The sequence below is a fragment of the Salvia splendens genome, chromosome 1 (genome assembly GCF_004379255.2).
Source record: "Salvia splendens isolate huo1 chromosome 1, SspV2, whole genome shotgun sequence".
NCBI classification, from domain to species: Eukaryota; Viridiplantae; Streptophyta; class Magnoliopsida; order Lamiales; family Lamiaceae; genus Salvia; species Salvia splendens.
Window position 1 is genome coordinate 4,825,356 of NC_056032.1, and position 23,598 is coordinate 4,848,953.

The 23,598-nt window shown below is 38.8% G+C and overlaps 2 protein-coding genes across 2 annotated transcripts; one reads left to right on the plus strand and one right to left on the minus strand.

Moving 5' to 3' along the window:
• Positions 1 to 476: 476 nt before the first annotated feature.
• LOC121809436 (cytochrome P450 704C1-like) lies at positions 477 to 2,594 on the plus strand. The gene is made up of 5 exons (XM_042210060.1): positions 477 to 1,202; positions 1,283 to 1,567; positions 1,646 to 1,975; positions 2,066 to 2,266; positions 2,337 to 2,594. Exons 1-5 carry the CDS (start codon positions 678 to 680, stop codon positions 2,532 to 2,534), a joined length of 1,539 nt encoding a protein of 512 aa, XP_042065994.1. The 5' UTR covers positions 477 to 677; the 3' UTR covers positions 2,535 to 2,594.
• Positions 2,586 to 22,954, minus strand: LOC121809427 (BEACH domain-containing protein C2-like). Its single transcript, XM_042210050.1, has 32 exons — positions 22,731 to 22,954; positions 20,137 to 22,244; positions 18,784 to 19,565; positions 17,481 to 18,143; positions 16,792 to 16,926; positions 16,019 to 16,123; positions 15,822 to 15,935; positions 15,149 to 15,225; positions 14,781 to 14,862; positions 14,083 to 14,385; positions 13,031 to 13,653; positions 12,574 to 12,658; positions 12,213 to 12,407; positions 11,072 to 11,617; positions 10,847 to 10,990; positions 10,293 to 10,763; positions 9,739 to 9,881; positions 8,917 to 8,986; positions 8,736 to 8,819; positions 8,268 to 8,324; positions 8,104 to 8,172; positions 7,936 to 8,022; positions 7,733 to 7,849; positions 6,922 to 7,071; positions 6,636 to 6,720; positions 6,405 to 6,525; positions 6,108 to 6,204; positions 5,913 to 6,026; positions 4,781 to 5,150; positions 3,666 to 4,414; positions 3,229 to 3,351; positions 2,586 to 2,934 (listed from the first exon to the last, which is right to left on the minus strand). Exons 2-32 carry the CDS (start codon positions 22,160 to 22,162, stop codon positions 2,860 to 2,862), a joined length of 8,862 nt encoding a protein of 2,953 aa, XP_042065984.1. The 5' UTR covers positions 22,163 to 22,244; positions 22,731 to 22,954; the 3' UTR covers positions 2,586 to 2,859.
• Positions 22,955 to 23,598: the final 644 nt, after the last annotated feature.

The window sequence follows — 23,598 nt, forward strand, 5'->3', positions numbered from 1 at the left end:
TATTCTGACCCATTAAATGATTATTTTGTTACTAGTATACGAGAGTGTGATTATTTTAGCTGATAACCCTTTATTTACAAGTAATAATTTGGTTTTAATTGTTCCTTTTGAGTCTGTCTCTTATTTCTAACGTAGACATCTGAGTAGTTCCTAATTTATTTCACGATAACTAGAACTCCTAACGTATTTGATGAAGGAGGAGGAGCATCTTATCAACTGGGTTGCATTTTATCGTTTCTTAAATCATAAGATTGATCGTTCAAATCATACCTTTTTTACTTTAAATAAAATATTCTGGTGTTGAAAAAAGAGCAATATACTAGTGACTTGATTTAGATACCTTTTGTGACCCTCATGAGAAAAAAATATTCTTTCAAATAAAATAAAATTCAGGTATGCTGTTGTGCTAATGCGATATGACACGACTTTTTATCAAAGAAGATAATAGTATAAAACATCAAGATGTCTTCTCACAAACAAAACTGCCAAATTCTCCTGAGAAATTTTAAAAAGTCTTCTCTCTATTGATCGAGCCTTGTTTTGTCTACTTGCTTTTGTAATTTATGCAGGCTCGTTATCATCAATGACACAATCATTTTGTCTGAACTTTCTCTGATCTTTTAAAAGACTGCTCCCTTTCATATAGGCTTGGACAAGAATTATCAACTTCTGCAGAGATGGATTTTATCAGTGCTATCTTTTACATAGCTGCAGCAGCAGCAGCTTTGGCTGTTGTTGCACTAGTTTCATCTTTGTTAATCAGAATCTTCGTTGGAAAATCCATCAGGAATGGAGACTACCCTCCTGTGGTTGGGACTGTTTTTGATCAGCTGTTCTACTTGAATAGGCTGTATGACTACCAAACTGAGATGGCCAAGAAGCATAAAACTTGGAGGCTTCTAGCTCCGGATCAGAGTGAGGTGTACACGGCTGATGCGCGAAACGTGGAGTATATTCTCAAGTCCAAATTCTACAACTTCAACAAGGAGCAGTACAATCAAGACATCATGGGGGATTTGTTTGGGCAAGGGATCTTCGTGGTGGATGGAGACAAGTGGCGCCAGCAGAAGAAGCTCGCGAGATTTGAGTTCTCGACCAGAGTGCTGAGAGACTACAGCTGCTCGGTGTTCAGGCAGAAAGCGGAGAAACTGGTGAAGACAGTTCAAGAATTCTCCAAACACAACCTGTCTTTTGATGTGCAGGTAATGCAGATCTCATCAATATTTGTCTATGAGTCGGTATTAGTTTATTTCTTCGACGGTTTATGTGAACGTCGTGGCAGGCTTTGCTGATGAGATACACCCTTGATTCGATATTCACTGTTGGTTTTGGAGTCGATCTGAACTGCCTAGAGGAGTCGAATGCAGAAGGGAATGAGTTCATTAAGGCCTTTGATGACTCGAATGAATTGGTGTATAGGCGTTATGTAGATCCGATATGGAAGATAAAGCGATACCTCAACATATGTGGAGAAGCAACCTTGAAGAAGAACATCGGTCTCATCCATAGCTTCGTGGACAGAGTGATCAGGACTAAAAGAGAACAGATGGAGAAGGAACAAAATGATGTGAGTCCCATTTTCTTTTTAGTGATTCATAATATATTTTGTATAGTTGCAAAACTAATTCATATTTCATGATTCAAGAATGTGAAGGACTTGCTTTCTAGATTTCTGGTGGAGAGCAAGAAGGATCCCGAGACGATGAACAATCAGTACTTGAGGGATATTATCCTCAGCTTCATGGTTGCTGGGAAAGACACCACAGCCAACGCTCTTTCTTGGTTTCTTTACATGCTCTGCAAGAATACACTTATCCAAGAAAAAATTGCACAAGAAGTGAGGAAATTCTGTTCAAGAAATGATGCTACTGTTAGTGAATTTGTTGAGAGCATCACAGATGAAGCGCTTGACGAAATGCATTACCTTCACGCAACCATAACCGAGACCTTGAGGCTGTACCCTGCAGTTCCAGTGGTATAGCAACACAAACCTTAGCTTATGCTTCTTTTCCTAACTCAAAACATACTGTGAGAGATCACTTATGTTCATACATGAACTCTTCAGGATGGGAGGTGTGCTGAAACGGACGACACTCTGCCGGATGGCTACAGACTGAAAAGGGGAGACGGTGTTTACTACATTGCGTATGCAATGGGGCGCATGCAGTATATCTGGGGGGACAATGCAGAGGAGTTCAAACCGGAGAGATGGCTCAAAAATGGGGTGTTTCAGCCTGAGTCGCCATTCAAATTTGTGGCATTCAACGTAAGTTAGCTTGTCACTACTGAGTTGAACTAACTGCACACACGTGTTTGATGCTTTGCTCGATGTTCAGGCTGGCCCTCGGACGTGTCTGGGGAAGGATATTTCCTATCGACAAATGAAGATCGTATCAGCAGCACTACTTCGCTTCTTCAGGTTCAGATTGAGTGATGAGAGCAACATAGTGACGTACAGAACCATGCTCACACTTCATATCAGCGGAAGTCTCAACGTTTATGCAGAACCAAGAACAAACTTGTTGAAGAACTGAGATGTGAGATTCTACAGGCTTGATTTACATTATGGAAAAAAGAAAAGAAAAGAAAAGAAATCGAGGAAATTTACATTGCTATAATATTAAAATACAATATTCTCATTTGTTTATACAATAATAAGTGGCAAGAGCGGCCTCAACAGAACACAAAAATCTTTACACCAACAATGCGAAAAATAACATTATGAAGAAACTCATATGAGGCCTTTCAAGCAACAAAACTTGCCAACTTGGTGGGTATTACAACTACAACTATTCAATAAACATCCAACGACTCACTTCCTAGTGCAAATGAAGTCTGACATCGATCATCTTAGGCGTTTTACTTCATCAAAGGAGATAATCCGTCACCTTCCCACCCCAGTTTGAGCATCTGATCGACAACTTTCAAACTCAACTGCAAGGAGAAGGAATGAGTTATATTTCCTTTACAACAAGCAAACAGTGAAACAAAAGAGCCTTAAGTAACATCCCCATCCCCGATTGCAATTTGAAAATTCGTTTAAAATATTTGCCCAGAGAAAAAGCTAGTGACGCAATTCACAACTTCCTTCCCCTGTGGAAAAGCCGAACGCAACAAAGCTATATGCTGTGATGTTTCATAAGAGAATGGTATTCAAGAGTTCTCAAAGCATGCATTTTTCGTGAAAGAAATGAAAAAAGCAAGAGACTGATAGCGGGTGCAACTTACTGAAGGATCGGTGAATATTATCAACTGTTTATCTGCTGTAGAAACCAATAGATTTGTATTGTCCTGATTCAGAGCAATACAGATAATATCTTGTCCTTCTGCTAGTTCTAATTTATGAAAGATCTGCAGGAAAAAGATCCCAAAGCATTAATAAAAGATAAGGGTGTGGGTATGGGTATGTGATCAATACGGAACTAATTTTAAACGTAGAACGCACATAAGAGAACAATGGAAGTCATATTTATATCGTTTAGTTCATCTTAATCCAAATTTCCTATAATGAACTAAAAACGAAGTAAAAATGACATTCAGTGTTCTCTTATAATGACCTATTTATTTGGTTCTGCGTTCTGCATTTAAGGGAATAAATTCAGTGCTTCAGACATGTACAAATCTTAACGGGACTCTTATGCAAATGACAGCAGATCTGATCATACCTTTAAAGTGTAGAGATCAAAGAAGCAAATAGAAGGCAGCTCCCGTCTATTTCCTTCACTTGATTCATGATCTGCACTCAGCTTAGGACTGCACTCAGAACCTCCATCATTTTCCACAGAAGGGTTTAGTCCAACCAAAGCACTACGACCATCAATAGAGACCTCTATGCAAGTAATTGTTGATGAAACTGGAAGTTGTTCCGTAGCAACCAGAACTCCATTAAGAGTGTAGGTGCTGATAGCATACAGATTCTTATTCCAGGTTATTATGATTCCATCGCAAGATAGGCACATAGAATGAGCTTCAATACCAGGCAGTCTTCTAAGCAGCCGACCTTGCCTTATTGAATGAATCAAGATATCAGAAGAATTGGAACAGGAAGCAACAATCCCAAGATCTGAACTGACAGCGCAGCATGCTATTTCCCCTAGATGACCTCGAAGGACATGAATGGGACCCTCTATCCTGTGCCTCGTAGACTTGTCTGCCAAGTTGGATCTCCTGGCACTGCTTGACGATCTAGGTGTGCTGGGATTACCTGAAATCTCTGGCAAGCTGCTAGAGTGTGAAATTGTTGACCGATGTATTCTCCATAGTAGAACTGTAGCATCCCGAGATCCAGACACAAGATAGTTGCTATCATGAGACATAGACAAGCACGTTACTGGGGCATAATGTCCTCTAGCTATTTCCAATGTTCTTGCTCCATCAGCTGAAATCAGCCTTACGCTGTTGTCCACATGCCCACCTAAAACAGAGTATTAGGCCTTTAATACAAGTTTATGGAAAGGCCACTGTTATAGTAAAGTAAATGCCTAATGAACTAGAAGCTAAAGTAATGCTGGGAACTCGAGAAGTATCAAGGAGATAGAGTATGTCATAAATTACAATTCTGTGGGATGATAAAATCATAATAAGAACAAAAAAACACCCACTTAGTTGATCGTATAAGATTTTTAATTTTTAAAGAAAAAAAAACATTTTGCCTGATAAACAATGTATCCAATTTACAACCAATTTAGGCTCGAAGAGACAGCCTTCTGGAACTTCTGGAAGTCACATATACTCGGAAGGGAAGCATTAAAACCAAATTACTCTAAGAACATATCCTCACCAGTGATAATTTCTCCGTCACAAGTAATACAAACTATCCTTGTGCTTTGGATTCCAGAACTTGGAAATGCTAGTGCCTGAGGAAAATTCCAATCTTCCGACTCAGACGGAGTTGGGCTTTTGAACATTCGCATAAAAGTTCCACCAGCAGCACCTGTATCAGGCTTTCCATGCTGAAAAAGGAAAGGTGTCCCCTGGCCATCAGGTGTGTTTGGTTGCCATTTATGTTGTGCTATATGTGCCGCTGGAGCATTGGTGTCAACAATTATAAGAGAGTCGGAAGATGCATGAATGGCAGCAGCAGGCACATTGCAACGCTCAGGAAAAGGAACCATATAAGGCTTAACCTCTGAGGGATTCCTGAAAATGGTCTACTCACAAGGAATACAATCAGATACACGGGACTTGCCACTTCTAGTGCAAACTCAAACAAATTTGGTTAAGCTAATACAAGCTGATAAACAGATACATATAGATACCAGATTAAAAACCAGATAAAAAAACCAATAATGGAGAGCAAGCAGCTCAGTGATTCTAAAGCCATGCACAAAATCTTGCTGGTATCAGGAAATGTAGCCACAAATTAGAAAGCTTGTACATTCTTTGAGTTCAACAAATGAATTAGTATAATTCAGTTTTATTCGGTTTGTTTCAAATGCCCATAAAAACCAACTAAATAAATCAAATGCTCATCCCTATCTGTAACGTACTGTTTTTTGAGATTCTATCATATAGATTGAGCAGTCTCTTATTTCAAGATCAAGTATTTAAGGTAGAATAAATGTGTTGAAACCGAGCCAAGCTCAAATCCAGTCAAATCTTTCCTCGATCTGATTTTATCACTATGGGTAACAGAAATCATACATTCGATTTGATGATATATTTGATGGCATATAATCCCCCATCCCCAAATCATTATGGTCTGTTGCTATAATATTTCAACTCTAACTCAAAGCCTCGTTCTCTGACCCCAAAAGATTTGGTATGAGAACCAACTGGATTATACCCACATCTTCTACAGCAAGATTCAACATTTCAGTTGTATTATGTCCGTAACGATTGCTATGGGCATGCTTGTTCGTCTACAAGGGGGAAAATAGAGCATAACTATAATCTGTGGCATTATTAAGTACCTGCATTTGAAGGACATCTGCCAGCGGCATCCTTTTTATGTGAGGCACTGTCAGAAGTTGTGAAGGGGTTTGGCCAAAGTAAGCAATCTGATCTTGGGTAGCACGTTGTTGTACCTTCCACATATATTTAAACATTTAAGTGTGGGAGTATACTTGAGAAAAAAGATTGAAAATTGAACAAGAAAGCTAACTTACTGGGTCTAGTATCTTATCAATATCTACAGTTCCTTCATATGTTATATAAAAGAAAACATTATTAGCTTGTGTAGCTTCTTTTCCACGTTGCTTATACCTAAATATGTAGAAATTAGACAAGTCTTAGATTAAAGCAAAATCATCAATAAACATGTGCATGTGAGTGAAATATAGAAGAGAGAGAGAGAGAGAGAGAGAGAGAGGGAGAGAGAGAGCAGGTTCAGGAGTTAAAAAAACAAAAAGGAAAATACACAAATATGAAAAGTGGGCTATAAGAACAAAAAAGTGAAAAAGTACCCAAATATGAGATCGATCCATTCATGCAAATGTTCTGAGACATGCTCACTCTCAAGTGCCATCCGATGCTTATGGACAAAATCAACTGGATTTTCGGCCCAAGGAGGAAGCCGAACTGAGCCTATAATGTGAACAGATGGTATAAATATAACACAAAGCTAGGGTGAAATATTTTTCTTATCACGAATACAAATCAAAATTGTAACGGAAGCAAGAAACTTAGATGCATACCAAGCTTTTCGCCAAGTTGTGTTGTACCAAAGTCAATTGAGTTTTCGTTGGTTAAAACCTCTGGAAGATAAAATAGCTCCGGAACCTACATTCAGCAACGAAAGGAATTGCAATATGATATTAGTAGATTTAAGTGCTACATATCCTCAATGCCTGGCAGCAACCATGGCCAATCAAATTAATACAACCATATGAAAGAATAGCAGGAAACTACTCTTAAATGCAGGTCAAGATGAAAAATGCAAATAAAAAGGATAGTAAGCCACAAGAAAATTGATGCATTTACCAATTCCTTTAAGTCACTCATGTCCTCAAGAACTCCACTCCAAGTTGCAGCAATGTCTGAGAACATTCTGTCAGCATGATCAAACTTGCCACCTTGGAGTTGAATAGAAAGGGTTGTAAAAGGTTCTATTCTAGTGAGGTAATATAACACCTGCCACATAAAATGGAAAGAAAATAGAATGAAAGTTTGATATGGTCTAGAACCAAAGGGAGAACGATTTGACGGAATTAAAGTTTGATATAGTCTAAAACCAAAGGTAGAATGATTTTGACACTAGCATTAGGAAAGAAATGCTCCTGCAGAAAAACAACTTCACAAGCTTTTTTTTAATAGAAGGTTCAATAAAGCCAATGAGGAATCAATCATAATGCATTTAGTGTAGCAATCGATCTACATGCTGCTTGATTTGATGTCCTTGGCTCTTACTAGCTAGCAGATCAAATGCATGAATTTAGATGGTTTCCTTCCCGTTAATCATAAATTTATTCGACACCATTACTGATGAGCGACTAGAATGCAAAATGCGATGTGATAATTACATCCAGTCTCCAACTAAAACTCTGGATAAATTTTGACAAATTTTATGCCAGATCTCACCAAAAAAGATTGATGGATAAATCTAGAGATGGTTCTTGCAATCATTACTAATTACTCTCGACTTCCTCATAAAAGAAAATTGCTTAAGTGCTATCTAACTACTCCTAATTTGCATCTGTGTGACTATGTTGCTAGTAAGCATTTAAACATGTCAGTAGGCTTGAAGAATGGTATTATTTGTATAATGTAAAGGATGAATATTGAGAGGACCCACTGTTCCAGCTGTTGAATAATGTGAACCATAATGGAATCGAGGAATGACTGGATCTTGAAAGCTGGAGTATCTCTCTTGGAATTTATGTAGTCTCTCAAAATTCAAGGCACCAATTGGCTGCAATACAAATTTTATGTAAAATTGAACCATTCTGTAATTTAAATTACAACAATAAAAGAAAAAAAAAAGAACATCTAAACCACCTTTGAGAGGTCTCTGAAAGAAGAAGGATTTGAAAGGTCCAAGTTCTGTGAGCTGTAATCAGAAAGAATCCATGGGAATACAGGATACTGCACATAAAAATGCAGATGAGTATTAAAATGTCAACTTTTCTACCATAAGATGAGTATGGAATGTCAGTAAAGTCTCACCTGTGTTATATCATTATAGCTGCGCCCAGCCAATGTATTAAGCTGCATCAAATATTCAAAATTGCTGATCTGCACAAATGTATTAAATGGCCAATTTATCAGACACTTGTCAGTTCAAGACAAATTACTGGATATTTGTACTTCAGGTTGATTTTCAAAAGTACCTCCCACCTAGCCCAACGCTCCATCAGTTGAGTTCTCTTTAGAAGCTGTTCAGGTCTCTTCAATATAGGAAATAATAACACTTTTTAGAAGGCTGCGTAGTAAGATCAGTTTGAAAGCTCAAAACATTATGATCCAGGTATGCACTTCCCTTATATGGGGCGGAGCTAGCCTTTGGGTTGATGGGCAAATTTCCCCCCCCCCCCCCAACCCTCTCTCACAATCCTATATTTATATACTTCAACTTAAATATATCTATAGATATTCACTAAATACCCCCTTCTTAAATTTTCAAACTACCCTATAAATATTTCACCCCACCTCCAACATGATTTCCTGGCTACACCCCTGCTTATATTCACAAGTGGAGTCAGTTTCTTTGCATGGAAACACTTACTCTCATTGACAAAGGAATATTGGTTTGCATTAGTTAATATAAAGGGGGTAGGAAGATATCACAAGATCAATACCTGAGTAGCTAGGTAGACATTGTTCAAATGAGGAGGATGGGCTTGGACAATAGCCCGATATGCATTTCTCCGTCCCTCAGTGCTCTGCAGGAGAAAGGAGAAGTGGGCGCAGGGAGTATTAATTACGCGCAAAGGTGAAATGTCTATCTTGTGGGATTATAGATTATATGGAGAAGCATACCCCAAAATCAAAAAAGTAATTTGACCTGTCAACCATGAACAGCTCAAGTGCACTTCTTCTCAACAGATATCTGAAAGAGGCGAATGAGTCAATAATGCACATTCCAAAAGAGGCCTCATAGCATTCTAAGTAACAGTGAAACCAGATCAGAGACTCACAAACATAAAAGAAAAAATAAAAGCTGTCAGTAGGACAAATATGTTCCATAGGAAATTGCATCTTCAACAACATACTGTCTTATAGAATCACGCTTAATTGGGGATGTGGCACGGATACAAAGCCTTCAAGAGAAACCTAAATTAATGTGTCCCTTTTACATATAACATTAATGAATTATGAATTTATGATGTCCATCCAGTGACACCCTGGTGGCAGACTTCCCTTGAGCCACAGGGAGAGGTCAAGCCTCAGATCTCCCCTCCCCCAACTCCAGAAAAAAAGAAACATGCCTGTTCAGTCAGTGAGTACTCCTGAGTAGGAATCTAATGATGATAGTTTGAAAATGCCATATAAAAGCTATTAAGGTCTTTGCACTATTCTCCCCCCCCCCCCCCCCAAAAAAATGGTCTTTGCACTTTCATATATTGACTATTGTTCATTAATAATCACCAGAACATGAAACTTTCAGCATTTAAAGGAATCTGTCTCCCAGGATAAAATAAACACAAAAGATGAAAAGGAAACAAATAGAAAGATTTTTACAAACCAGGTCATTTAGAGGCAGAAGAAAATAGGCAGTAGGACCGTTACAAGTAATATAATGAACATGAAGAAAAGATAGTAGCAGTATGGTCATGTGAATGAACCAGTATCAAATCTAACCTTCTGCTGTATACTTGGTGAAGCAATGATATCAACCAGCTTCGATCCTTTTCTTCAACTTCATTGTTACCTTTGCTCTCCACATCTCTCATAGCACTATTATCCATGCGATCAATAATAAAATTGACTCTCCTAGTCGTTATCTGACAAAAGACATAATTTGACACATTTGAAAATAGAATACTAACAAGTAGTTATGCAAGTAAGTTCAACATCAGCATGAGCATCATATGGAATGGAGCTTCAGAAAGTGAACAGTGGGAAGGGTTAAATTTAGTGTTGCCACTTAATGCAGCACATAGAAAACCATGGTTAGTTTTGGTCTCAAAACCACACTGTTACTTCCTAAACATAAGTGAATCTGAATCACTATCACTTGTTTTTGCTGTCCCCTATTATCATTTTCATGGTTCCAATATTATCAGATGCTGAAATTTCCAATAGCAACACCAGCAGAAAAGAACATGCAGAAAGTAAGACCACATTTATGCATCAGGAAAATGGGCTAGAACGATACATTAAAGTATATCTTGATTAATATATGCAGAACTTACTTGAAAAGTGCCTCTTAGGACCTTTAGTGGACGGACCATTGATGATGGAAGCTCAAGAACAATCCTTTCATTATGCTCAAACGGGACATAGCCGGGAGCAACCAATGTTGGAATAGGTTCTGAGTCCAGGCTATCAGTAACTGATACTTCCAGAGATTCCCCTGACTTCAGTGAATTCTCACCGCGTCCAGATGATATTCTCTGAATATCATCAGACAGTTCACCACTTGCTCTAACATCCATATAGGCCACGTCCTGCTCATACTCATCATTTCCCAAATCAGATGAAATTGCTTCTACAGCCACGATAGAGGTATTAGATGGACTTGCAGCTTCAGGTTTTTCCTGCTTCTGCTCTATATGGTCTTCATAATTTGCAGCAGCACCATGGTGATCTGATCCTTGATAGTTCCTCCGCAAGATTCTTCTCATTCTCGAAGAAGTTTCCATGAAATCTAGCTTCCAGAAAACCTGACACCATCAAAGTTCACATTAACAGATTATTGTCTCACAAACACTCAAATAAATTAAACTAGTCCAGTTTGTAAACATACATGCTTAGGTTTGCATAAATCATCACTAAATGGACCAAAGAGACATTTCATCTCGACCAAGCAGTGGATAAGTTTGCGCCATTCACGTATTCCAGTGAGCATTCGGTGCTGAGATATTATATCAGCTTGTGACCTTCTGTCAACCTAAAATCAGACAGAAAGTTCAGGTAACTGTGATTTGTGATATCAGAGATGGTTGGAACTTTCAACACAAGAATGCAATACCTCAGATCGCTGCATATTTCTAGCCAAAGCTAAACTTCCAACGAGAACAGCAATATACTTGTAGGAAAGAGCATTCAAGTCTTTCCCGTATACAGATTTTGAATCCACTGATTGTAAGCATTCCATCCAGGCAGTTCCCATGGCTTCAGAAACATTCCATCTCTTTACTCGTTCAGAATCACTTTTACTCCGACGCTGCGCTGATGTAGCCATTGCCACAGCGCTGAGACCTCTTCCTGATCCAATTTTTGAATTACGTTCAAGGTCTCTGGCAGCAGACAAAGCAGCTGCTTTTGCAGCGGCTTTGTCCTTTGGAACCGCCTGAGGTTTGCTAAGTGGCTCCAGCGGTTTCTGGAAACTTGAAAAAGTATGTAGCTTATTTGTTTTTCGCTCAAGCATTGATGAGTCACGCCGAAGATATGTGGAAGTTGGAGGAGCAGGGGTTTCTCCACCAGCAGCACCGGCAGCAATCATTGATAATGCCATAGCAGCGGGGGGTGAGGCAAAAGAAGCAGCCCAGCAAGGAGACAGCATGGCAAGAGCAGCCTAAAGGCATCAGTAAACAAATATAAGTTATTTTACTTTCTGAGGAAAGCAGTGTTAGATAGAATAATCATAGGAGTGACAGAAATCTTGCCCTATCATGGTGAGCAACTTTTTTTCTTTTTAGTGATAAATAAATTGATCCACGACATACGAAGGAAACCTGGGCTACAGGCCTATTGAGAAAATATTAGCTAATACGGAGTATATATTTTCTGAATACCTGTTAATGATGGTGGGCAAAGTGAATCTGTGGTTACAATTGATGACATATCAAAGAATTTCTAGCGGCTTCATTTCATGGATGGGTGTTAATGCAGGAGACGTTAAGATGTTCTTTAATCACGCCTAAGCCTAATGCAATCCAACACATAATTGCAATGTTCTTACACATAGATCATGCATGCTTTTTCCATAACACGTTGAACTGGGACAGATGTTTGCATTTGACTACTTTAATGTATGTGCAATAATGATTCTCTATATCTTACAATGAGATGCATCAAAAGCTGAACTGATCCTAGTTTGTGCGACTGAAAGAAAGAATCCCTAAATTCAGGAAAAATGTCATTGTTTCAAAATAGAAATGGATAACCACCTCAATAGGCAGAGCATCTGCTGCCAGAGCACGATCATCAAGAACAAGGGGATTAGCACCATCTGCAGTAGCAAGTTCATGAATTCCTGCCAAAAGAGGCCGCCATCTTCTTAATACAGCAACAAAAGGGGGAAGGATGCCCTCCAGATATTGTTTACGTAGAGGACTTCGGTCCTTTCCAATTGCATGCCACACCTGCAACATGAAAAAATACTATGGTAACAGCATATTAATTAGAATAACTGTATTTTAAGTGTCCTATTATGGACATATATAAAGTAAAGCAGAAGAATAAAACAGCTTTCACAAAAGGGTAGAAGACTATACAAACAGTAACACCATGACAATATACAAGTCTGACCTCTGAATACAGGACGCAAGACGTAACCAGGACTCGCTGCCTCTTCATCTCAGATATTGGCATGTTCAAGATTGGAGACAACACGCTGCACAAAATTAACAGTCAACTAGTCTCATTTTGTGTATACAGAAAAACATCCTGCAGTCCCCAGGTGAGAGAATAGTCAAGAATATGTGAAGCTGCTATTTAATGAACTGGACGTTCTTGTTCAAGACCAACTGGGGAGACCATAGGCCGATTGGTAGACTGTGTGCCAGCATTAGATATAATGCTATCAAGTTGAGGTGTTTGTGTAGCAACATGAACATGGCACATGTTTAACTATCAGCTCATGATTAGTAAAACAATTAAAAAAGACATAATAGTAGATTTTGCATTTGAACACATTATATGCCACCACCAGGAATAAACTCCTTGCATAAGAATAAAAAATTTATTTTGGCTACTTAGATGGTACCTCCAAAGCAATGCTGATCGTGGTTTCCTATTTGGTATTTTAGTGTTTGTCTCAAACGAAATGGTGCTGGTAGATTTTCTATGGGAACCCTCAGTTGACCTTTCTTCAGTACCGACATGCCTCATTAGCATATGATCATCACCATCATCATCTTCCCTTAATGAAGCAAGCACCATCCGAAGCATACAAAAAAAGGGTTGGTCACTATCCAATAAGTGGTAAAGAGCTGCCATGCCTCCCATTCCAGTACCGGATCCTCCACCAATACCCAGACCTCCACCAAGTCCGGACTCATCTAATAGCAAAGCTTGAAGCATTGCAACTGACTTCTTTATTAGTGGAAGTTCAATCCAGTTTCCATTAGCATCCTTCTCTAACGCCGATTTCCAGGACTCCCAACCGCTGCCACCTCCACCAAATTCAGATGTCGCTGGTGGAAGTCCAACACCATACCACAACCGACTTCTGTATTTCCATCCTTCTGCCAAATCTAGGACACAGCTCCCATATGACACAAAAGCAGAGGAAACTGAATCATAAGGTTCTGCTGCCACTGCAGCAGTCAATCGTTCCATTACAGCTGGTGAAATTTGCCCATTACCATCCGCCATTGGAGCAAGAACCTACAAGAGCAAGTAGATTTAGTTTTTCTAGTTGTAACAATCAAATGCAGGAAATTTGAAAGAGGGACTTTGATCATGTGTAATGTTAGACTCATTCAGGACCAAAGCTCCAATCTATGCCTTTAAACTCAGAATTATGAGAGTAGTGTTTCGGGAACAACTGACAGACCTTTTGCCATGACACATAGGATTATGACATGCCAACAAGTAAGAAAGTTTTTTTATGGTGCCCCTCAGACAGGTGTAAATACTTGGAATTGGAGCCTTCTCAAATTTGACATACAATGGTTGACTAGAAAATGGTGTTGTGTTAGACATCATGCTGACTTGCTAAGTAAAACTTAATAAAGGTTAATCACATGCAAGTATTTCAATATTATTGCAGGTAAAAAATGCTCATCTCATCAAATAATATAAGTACATATATACAGTGAGAGAGGGTCGTCCAGAATCACTAGTTGATGATTTTTGAGATGCTGTAGGATCTGGCATTGCAGTTGAAGAGCGGCCGCCCTGAAGAAACATACTCGAAAGTGGAGTAGCAGAAGTAGATGAAGCACTGTAGAGTTTACTTTGCAACCGTAAATGGTCCTCAACAAGCATTAAGATCACTATTGCATTCTCAACCAAAGCAACAGAGAGCTGAGCAGCATTCACGGCTTCAATTTTTGCAGCCTTAGGTGTCAATCCTCCAGCTGCCGCACCAGCAGCCGCTGCAGCAATAACTTGAGTCTGAAGGACAGAAAAGCTAAAATGGCTGACATTGTTATAGCATTGCAAGAATAGCAATAATAAATAATCCGTAGAACACTACCAATTTAGCTTCATATTTTGACAGGTAGGTTAAAAATTGGTAATTGTTTTAAAAAATATAAAAATGTGCCCCAGGAAGTGACTCAAAAAAGAATACATATGAATAATGATTAACTTTGAACATTTATCAGTAATTGTTGAAAAGCAGTGTTTGAGACTTGCTTAATATACAGAAACTGAAGTTATTGCCTCACAAGGCAGGACGATAATACAGGCAACAAAAAGCAAAATATTGTCAGCAAATGAAGAGAAAACTGAAAACCCTACATGGCCAACCAGAAACAGAAATTTCTGTAGCAAAGATATAACATTACCTGATTCTGTAATTCTCTAGCAGTAAAGTCCAACAAGCTACCCAGAAGCCTTCTTTTGAAGATGGGCAATGATTCTTCACGTCTGTGAAGCACAGTATCAGCCTCTTGAAATTCTAGAACAATTCGCATAATGTAAAACAATTATATAGCCACAGGTCCCATAATTGTCTTTATTGGCACAATTTCAGTTTAGACCGCTAACTGCCCTCAGACCAGAATTCGGAGAGCAGAACCCACAAGTTTTAACCTTGTTTGATACCGTACATGAGGGAATTAAAATAATGATACAGTAATAAGATTTGAGAAAAATCCATGGCTCTCTACACTATAAACTAAATACTGAAAAATGTAATTTGGGCAGGCAATACCTGAGCCTTAGATCTCCAGTGCTAGAACCACCCACCATACACAGCCATTCTGCACAATGAATTGTAGCTTCAATATCCTGTCAGAGTAATGGCCAGATACACCAATGAAACTCAGAAGTTGACAAAGTTGGGAAAAAACAAAGAGATTAGCTTAAACAAGAACAAAAGAAGGATAAAATGATATGTATATTGGAAGGCCAAGATTTTATGTTGGCACCAAATCTTTTGAAATAGTACACATGCAACTCATGCATTACGTGGCACTGAACTATGTAAAGGTTGACACACAGTAAAGAGGGGAAAAAAACAAATATACCAAAGCCTATAGGATTTAAGATATCATCTTCAAGACATTCACCCCCCCCCCTATATGTTCTATTAAAGTATTACTTACTCCCTCTGTCCACGAAAAATAGTCTCATTTCAAAAATGGAAACTTTCTCCCATACTTTACCCACTTTTTTCTCCTTCTCTCTTACTTTTTCTCATTCTCTCTTACTTTATCTAATTTTTCTCCCATCACTCTTACTTTACCAATTTTTCATTATAACCTGTGCCGTCCACAAATGGGACTATTTTCCATGGACGGAGGGAGTATAATTTTACGAACACCTCATTTGCTTGGCAGAAAATACAAAGGTGTGAATAGAAGACAACAAAAAGGGACACTGACCTTCCATCCGTCCTTCTGGCGCATTGAATGTTCTAATAATATTATCAAGAAATTATGTATGAAATCTTCTACATCCTTCAAGCTGGAAGGGTTACCATTTTTACTTCCACTTCTCTGCATAAAAAATGTAAATGAGAAATGGCACCACAAAAAGGTTCAAATACCCATGTCAGCCATTAAGTGATAAGTGATGTGACCTCATAATTAGATATGAGAATCTCCAAGATCCACTCTGGCCATTCTTCCATGCTTGTTAGGCTGCTTCTGTTTTCTGGATGACCGCAAGCCAAAATCAGAAGATCCTGACATAAACATGAGGTGTCAGATTTCAAATGGAACCAGCAGCACTATAGTTAGCTTCCCCAAAAAAGGCACTAGGTTTAGCAATCATTTAAATATGGTTTTGCAATGTGCATTGTGGTAGAGTAGCAATTTGGGATAAAAACATTAGATATAATGGTCTTGTGAAAGCAATACAAAATTTCATTACATAATTCAACAGAGAAGATGAGGAGAAAAATTGAGTACTTTCCAAAAAACTCCGTTGTTGCTATATAATGCTCAACCCTCTACTACTGGAGAGATAACGCCAAAACTTGACGCATGCAATGTATATTAAATAATAAAGCCATATGAAGGCAAATAAGCTAGAAGAAAACAAGGGAATGAGAAATGTATGCCCAGAATATGCCTGCAATTTCATGATAGCATCAGCATTAATCAATTGGGAGACTCTACCAAAAAATGCTTTTAGACCGAAGTATATACTTCAAACATCAAAGTTATCTTAGAAGTGGACTCATGTTTTCCTTGCTAACGACTTTATCATATAAGAACTCTCTCCAACACTACCTCAGCTAAGCTCCTAAAATAGCACAGAGAAAAAAACAAATGAAATAGAGGAAGATGTGAAAGTCTAAAGAGATTGAAACATCCAATCCAGGCATAGTAGAATATCACAACTTAGCACCTGAAGTGCTTGACTTTGCTGTGATGTTGATGCATACGGAAGAGAACGAAGAAGAACCAACAAGATTTGCAAGTGCTCAAAGTGGTGCCCTGGATCATGGAAGTTTAGACCATCCTCTGTTGAAGACACATTTATCTGGAAAGCAAAGATAACGCAAAAAACGGTTGTCAAAAAGACCAAAATACAACTTAATAGTACTTTAATTCAGTATCTCCTTGCATATATTCGAGCATCAATAAATTAATATTCAAGCATAATACTGCCAACCAATAAGGAATACATACTGGGCTTTCTGATCCAAGCAATACAAAAGAGTTCATGATAATTTTGAAACAATAAAAAAAATGGGGATATATATGTTAGGTGAATATCCATAATTGACCAGAGAAGGTTGCAACAGACATGAGAATTAGTTCATCGCAATAGACGTGAGAGAGCATATCAGATCCATTTTACATCTAAAACGCGCACACTATTTGGTCAGAATTTGTACCAACCAATTCTGACATAGTTATTCATCCTTGCACTGCATTACTCATCAAAGATTGAATTTTCTCATCTAAGCCCACTTAAAGAGCTAATGGAAAAATACAGAGCTTTTTAAGGCCTATTATATTACAAATGGCATTGCAACAACAAGCAGAAGTTTCTTAAGGAAGTAAGAGGAAGCAAAAGGATGGAAGACGTACTGAGGCAGCCAATAAAGCCTTGTACGCATTGGATGTCAAAAGCCGGTTAGGTGCAGCTTGGAAAGCCTTTTGTAGACCAAAAAGAAGAAGAGAAACCTTGTCATCAAACATGGTACCTCCTGCCTCAGGCAAACCATGGAGGTTGCTTGTCACATCCAAAGCAGCAGGTGAATCAAATTTTAAATGTCCAGATATTACCAAAGCACCCAGGAGGTTAACAATTCGTACGATTATGCCGTCACTTTTGTCAGCATTATACGCATTATTCCGTGCATTTTCAGCACTAATTAAGTAACTTATACCACCCAAATTTTTAGGTAATGGATTAGCGGATGTGGATGAAATCCTCTCAGTGCTAGATACAGTAGAACCATCAAAATTCTCAAATTCAGAAGCATTCTCCTGTAAACTAAGATCTTTTCTCTCCAAAGATTTCCCATCACCATGATTATTATCTTCATCAACTTTGGCAGAAGATAAACCTTTATCATGTTCAGTCAACATTTGTGAGACATCATGGTCTCCAGATTTTGTTTCACGCTGCAACAGAACAAGAAGGGTCTCCATGCCACCACATGATATAAATGCCTCAGCAAAGGTTTGAGCCCGTGATGTGTTCGGTTGAACCACAAGCCTGTAAATCAAATGTAGCACCCTAGCAACCTGGAAGGAGAGAGAAGCCATAAATTCCAGAAGATTTGGCATACATGGTTAAAGAACTTCACAATTAGATGGATATGAAAATTACTACATACCAAATAACCAAAAATAAGGACAGAATATTCGATTATACAAACAGGTGCCAAATTGTTGGGTGCAAAGTAAAAGCAAAAATTTATAACATGAATAGCCTTCAAATTGGCTTTTGGCTAAGCTTATCAGCAGCTTTGTGAATCGGTAATCCCGAAAGTAAAACTCACTACGTAATATATGTCTTGTTTTCAGCTAAGTTTATCTATACGTCTTATTTTCAGATTTATAAAATCTCAATTTCCAAACACTAACCCAAGCATAATTTCATTCCACATACAATCTGGTAATCCCAGCAGGGAATAGTTAAAACTAGACATGAAGATTGAAATGCAATTAAACAAGCCCATAGATTTCAGTGATCTGAGAGGACATATGAGGTCAACACAACTAAGTTGCTTCCCATGTGTCTTTATTATAAGTCAGATACATTCTAATATGCAGTTACAGAGATTTATGTTTGAAAAAGAAACTAAGACAAAATGACAGAAATGTTTCTACCACCAATATATTTTTAGACAAGAAACGTATAAAAGCATAAGTGAGTTTGTACCTGATTTGATTGGGGACAGTCAGCCATGAAACCCAACAAACAACGGATGTCATCTGCAGCCAAAGACGGTGGAGCTGCCAAAACTAATAGCTCAATAACCACTAAAAGTTCATCGACTAAAGCATTCACTTCACCAACAGGACGAGTATCCTCACTCATATAAAATGTATTAACAGAGTCAGTTTCACGAACAGTCCAATAGCATCGTCTGCAACCATCAAGAAGCATCTGGATAGCATTTGCATCTCGCATCACCGATGACTCGGTAAAAACCATGTCTGCAAGTGATGATAAAAGCTTTTTCTGCAGTCCATAACTGCATAATCTCCAAATTTTTAGATCAAGAAGCAGGGTGCTAAAGAGCTGCACTTTAAGTGCATGATTGAACTTCTGGGACTGGCATAAGGAGACAATAGCAGCTACAAGTTCCTCACGACCATCACGTTTTGCACATTTAAGTGAAGATAAAGTTTGGAGGAGATAATTCAAGATTCGCGATAATATTTCAGGGCCTCTTCGTCGGCAAAACTCTTCATTGTTTCCAGGGTGCGTAATAGCCAAAGATATAATTCTGAATACAGGAGCTGCAAGTGCAGTTGTGGCCAAGGACAAAGAAAGGTCACTTTTCCGTGGCTGAAGGCTATGCTCATGTACACTGCCAACTACCAAAGGCAGCAAGAAGATGGGGCCTCCATGAGCTAAGGCCCATAAAGCTTCTGTTGGCCGCATTCTTGTAGCAACATGCACTTGACCAAGAACCTCTGCTGGCCTCCGGAGGTTTCCTTAAATACACAAGATCATTATTCGCCAAGGAAAAGTAGCATGTCAAGTAGTTCAAACCATGCATAAAGAGAAGCAAGAATATAATGTAGAGAATTTGGAGTCATTTATCATTAAATTGATTTTGGGTGAAAAAATGTGTGTCAACACTCTACATTAGTGTAAAAGCAAGCTCCACCAAAAATGCTACAACTAGGGACCAGTTAATATGTCTGGGGAAACAATACCGCTATTTAGGAAAACAACTTTGACTCAAGAACAGAGAGAATGATGTCATGCAAAGGATAGGTCTATGCTGCAAAATAATTCCATCCAACATTAATTTTCAATTAGTCTTCAGGTGTCCCAAACATAAAGCAAGAAACTAATCCATATCAAAGAAATAAGAACCATCATATGGTATCAAACTAAGTACAAAACAATTTTTTATGGATATAATTAAAAAACACTAGCCATTTCTAACTTAAAGAAACAAGGTGATCACATATTGCGAACAAGTTTATATTAACAATCAAATTTGTGAACCTTTATTTATATTGAGTTTTTCAAAAGTGAAAAGTGTAATCCTGATACCTGTCGCACCAGAAGGGGAAGCATCTGGACAGAAACGACCACTGAGCAAATTAGGATGGTATAGAAGATGAAGGCATCCAGCAATTTCAGCATCTAGAAGTGCATTTTCCCTGGCCATATTATGGATATGGTTGGTTGTTGCCAGCCATGGGGACCCAGCAGCAGTTCCAAATGAAGGCAGCACATCACCTCCTCTATAAGCCAAAAGTGACATCCTTTCTGGCCCAATTGGTTCTTTAAATATATATACAGGTCCCATCTCAGCAAACAAAGGACACTGGCGGCGGCGGCGTTGTAATCCAGCCATAGTTGGAGGAGGATTTGTGCCAATACAGCAGAACGCAAGAGGCTTTGAAATTCTTGGCAAATCAAAAGGACGACTTTCATACAATGAACCATCAATGTACAGCCTAAGCTCACTTTCGGCCTTTCCAAGAAGACCCTGTTTGACAGTATGTTCAAGGCCAATAAAATACCAGAACTGCGGCTTGAAAGCATGAGTAAAATGCAGTGAAGCTTTCTTTCCCTTCCCACTTCCACATTCAACAACCAGAAATTGAGCATGAAAATATGCTTCCATCCCTTGGTTGTCAGCAGATAGGAAACTGAATAGACGAGGCATGTGTGCTGTGCCTTCACCAGCTAGTGCACTAGCAGCTGCAGCAGCTGACATGGGGGATGACTTCCCGGATGTAGCGGCAGCAGCCATTGCAATTGCAGCTGCAGTAGTTGCTGTGCTTATGTTGTCAGCAAACGATTCAATGTAGATCCAAGTTGCAAATGCATATCCATTGGTAAAAGGCCACTTGCTTTCACCTGGGCCCAGCAGACCAGAACTCTCACCATCAAACTCAAAAGTACTCGCTGGACCTAATACCTCTTTTTCAGACATTGCTTTCTCTAGTGAATGCATTAAACGAGATGCCCAGACTGTCCTGAGAATTCTGTTAATTACTTGAAGCCAATAGTGCAGATCCCGTGGACTAAGAGAATGCCCAGCTAAGTACTGAATACAGTTGCACAGAGGAGTTCCATCCCATTTGACTTTCTCTGTTGAACAGATATCCTGAACGAACATCCTCTCGGCAGACCGAAGTAGTACCCCCAACAAACCAGCCACGGAGCACATTGCTCTATTCCTAGTGCAAGCACGCAAGATGGCTAGCAGTCCTCTCGCCATCTTAGTCCTAGGAGACATAAAACCATCAAAATCTCCCATGTCGGGAAGCCAGGGAATGAGCTCACCAGCCACTATAGCAGCCCTAGAGTTCAGCATCACACTGGGTGGGTTCTCATCCAAATTCTCTTCAAAAGACTCAACTCCTCCCATGGTGGAAAGAAGTGAATCAACTACCACGTAAGCCACAGCAACTGCATCAGTATCTCCTCCGAACCTCTCAACACCACTAACAACACTCTTCATTTTTTCTAAACTTTCTGGCTTCCCCATTATCGCTGAATCTACTAAATGCAAAAGCTCTGGAGACCCAGTAGGTGACAACTGTTTAGATTTTGGCTTTTGAGGCGAATAGGCAGAGTATCCAAAATCTCCGTACGGCTGCAAAGCATCAAGACTAGATGAAGACAGGGACTCATTGATGTCATAGTTGGAATCATTCTCAGCCCCAAAGCTTGAGCGGAGACCATAATCCAGGCCTGCATCTGGCGAAGAATCTATGCCAGATGACGGAACATTTGGAAAGGTAAATTCAAATGTTTCCTCACTTCCAATAGATGAATGTCTGATGTCATCAGGACCTGGAGACTGATTTGTTTCAATACCTATTCTTTCCTTATCTTTCAGGGGAATATGGTCAAAAAGATCATCATCTAAAATAGGAGAAGCTGTATTAATTCCGACTAAATCTGTACCACCACCCCCATTATTGGCATGACTAGCATCACTTTCTATATCTGCAGCTTTAGATAATAATATATTATCGTCTACGCTGGTGCCTTCATTCTTCTGTGATTCATGGTCATTACCAGACATTTCTTTATGATTCTTTGTTTCCTCTTCTTCCATTTTCTAACAAAATATAAATTCATGCATAAACATATATATATTCAGTATCATAGATTCCTCGTATGAATTTCTTGTAATAAACCTGAAAACATAATGGAAGCAGTCAATCACATTGAAGTTTGAACTCCACAACGAAAGAGAGAGAGATAACAGAGGAAAACAAAACTAAACTGAAAATATACACTTCTCAGAAAACAGGGATTCCACTCAGTTTAGGTTTTATGCATTTCGAATTTCAACTAGAACTCTCATATCATGGACCTGGGATAAACGTCGGAGCTAATGCAAGCTTTAAGATTTAAACAATTTAGTCAACTAAATAAAATGCACCTATCGTTTATTTTTCCCACCACACGCATACGAATCAAACAGCAAGCACAAGTGGTAAAAGTGAAGTTAGAGACACTCAATCAACAGATCCCAGCAACGCATTACGAATTCGGAAGCTACAAAACGAAATGCAGATCAGGCTTCGGAATCGGAGGATCTCCAATTCATGCAAACATGCGTTGCGATACGAATTCGCGAGAATCACCGCGAATGCAGACTGGTAATTATTGTTTCTTACCTTAAAATAAAAGATTTGCGATAAAATCCGGCGATTTGATTGAATCAGCCTTCATAAATATGGGACAAGCTACGGCGATGGGATGAAGAAATTTGGAGAAATTGAATGAGAAGAGGGGAATCGAAATAGGAGCGTGAGGAATAAAAGTCCGATCCGAGCCAACCAAATAAATATTTCTCTGCTTCGAGTTACATTAGGTATGTTTTGTTCATCCCAAATTGCACAATTATAGATGTAATTTGGAGATAAAGAGTATTGGTAATTTTCCTAGGATGAGTGAGTATCAATATCAATATAGGAGTATTATTTAAAATTGAGTTTTAATTTTATGCATTTTTCCTTATATTATTATTATTATACTGTATGACTAGTTTGAAGACTGAGTGCAAAAACTTTTTCAATCTCGCTTGCAATCACACTGCAATTATAATTTGCTATTTAATGAAAATGGAGACGGTCAATCAATCTGATCGAGGATGTATATGCACCACGAATAAGAAGTTGTCGCCACCACACGCATAGTCAAGTATTACTTCTTAGAGAATCTATTTTGTAATTGTATGTGCATGTTAATTTCAATGTTTTTCTTGTAATAATATATACATCATCAGCTTGACTTTAGTGAGTTTAAATATTACTAGTATTATTTTGTTTCGCAATCATTTATCTTTCATGCTCACATTTTTTACTTAGAATCAGTGTTGTTAATTTGGCGTTTAGGTCGCGCGGGTCGCCCGGGTCGCCCGGGTCGAGACCGGCACCGCCCCAACATGGGTGGGTTGATCGAGATGCATGGGTCGCGCTGGGTCGGCGGGGTCGAGCGTTTCGAGTGGGTCGCCCTAACAGCTAATACATGCTTCGCAGTTAA

What these genes read in the sequence shown, in the direction of transcription:
- LOC121809436 (XM_042210060.1), top strand. Translation starts at nt 678, where the DNA reads ATGGATTTTATCAGTGCTATCTTTTACATAGCTGCAGCAGCAGCAGCT. An exon ending in ACCTGTCTTTTGATGTGCAG is followed by an intron (nt 1,203 to 1,282) that starts GTAATGCAGATC and finishes ACGTCGTGGCAG; the next exon opens with GCTTTGCTGATGAGATACAC. An exon ending in TGGAGAAGGAACAAAATGAT is followed by an intron (nt 1,568 to 1,645) that starts GTGAGTCCCATT and finishes TCATGATTCAAG; the next exon opens with AATGTGAAGGACTTGCTTTC.
- LOC121809427 (XM_042210050.1), bottom strand. Translation starts at nt 22,162, where the DNA reads ATGGAAGAAGAGGAAACAAAGAATCATAAAGAAATGTCTGGTAATGAC. An exon ending in AGGCTTTATTGGCTGCCTCA is followed by an intron (nt 16,927 to 17,480) that starts GTACGTCTTCCA and finishes TTTGCTTTCCAG; the next exon opens with ATAAATGTGTCTTCAACAGA. An exon ending in AGCAAAGTCAAGCACTTCAG is followed by an intron (nt 16,124 to 16,791) that starts GTGCTAAGTTGT and finishes TGTTTATGTCAG; the next exon opens with GATCTTCTGATTTTGGCTTG.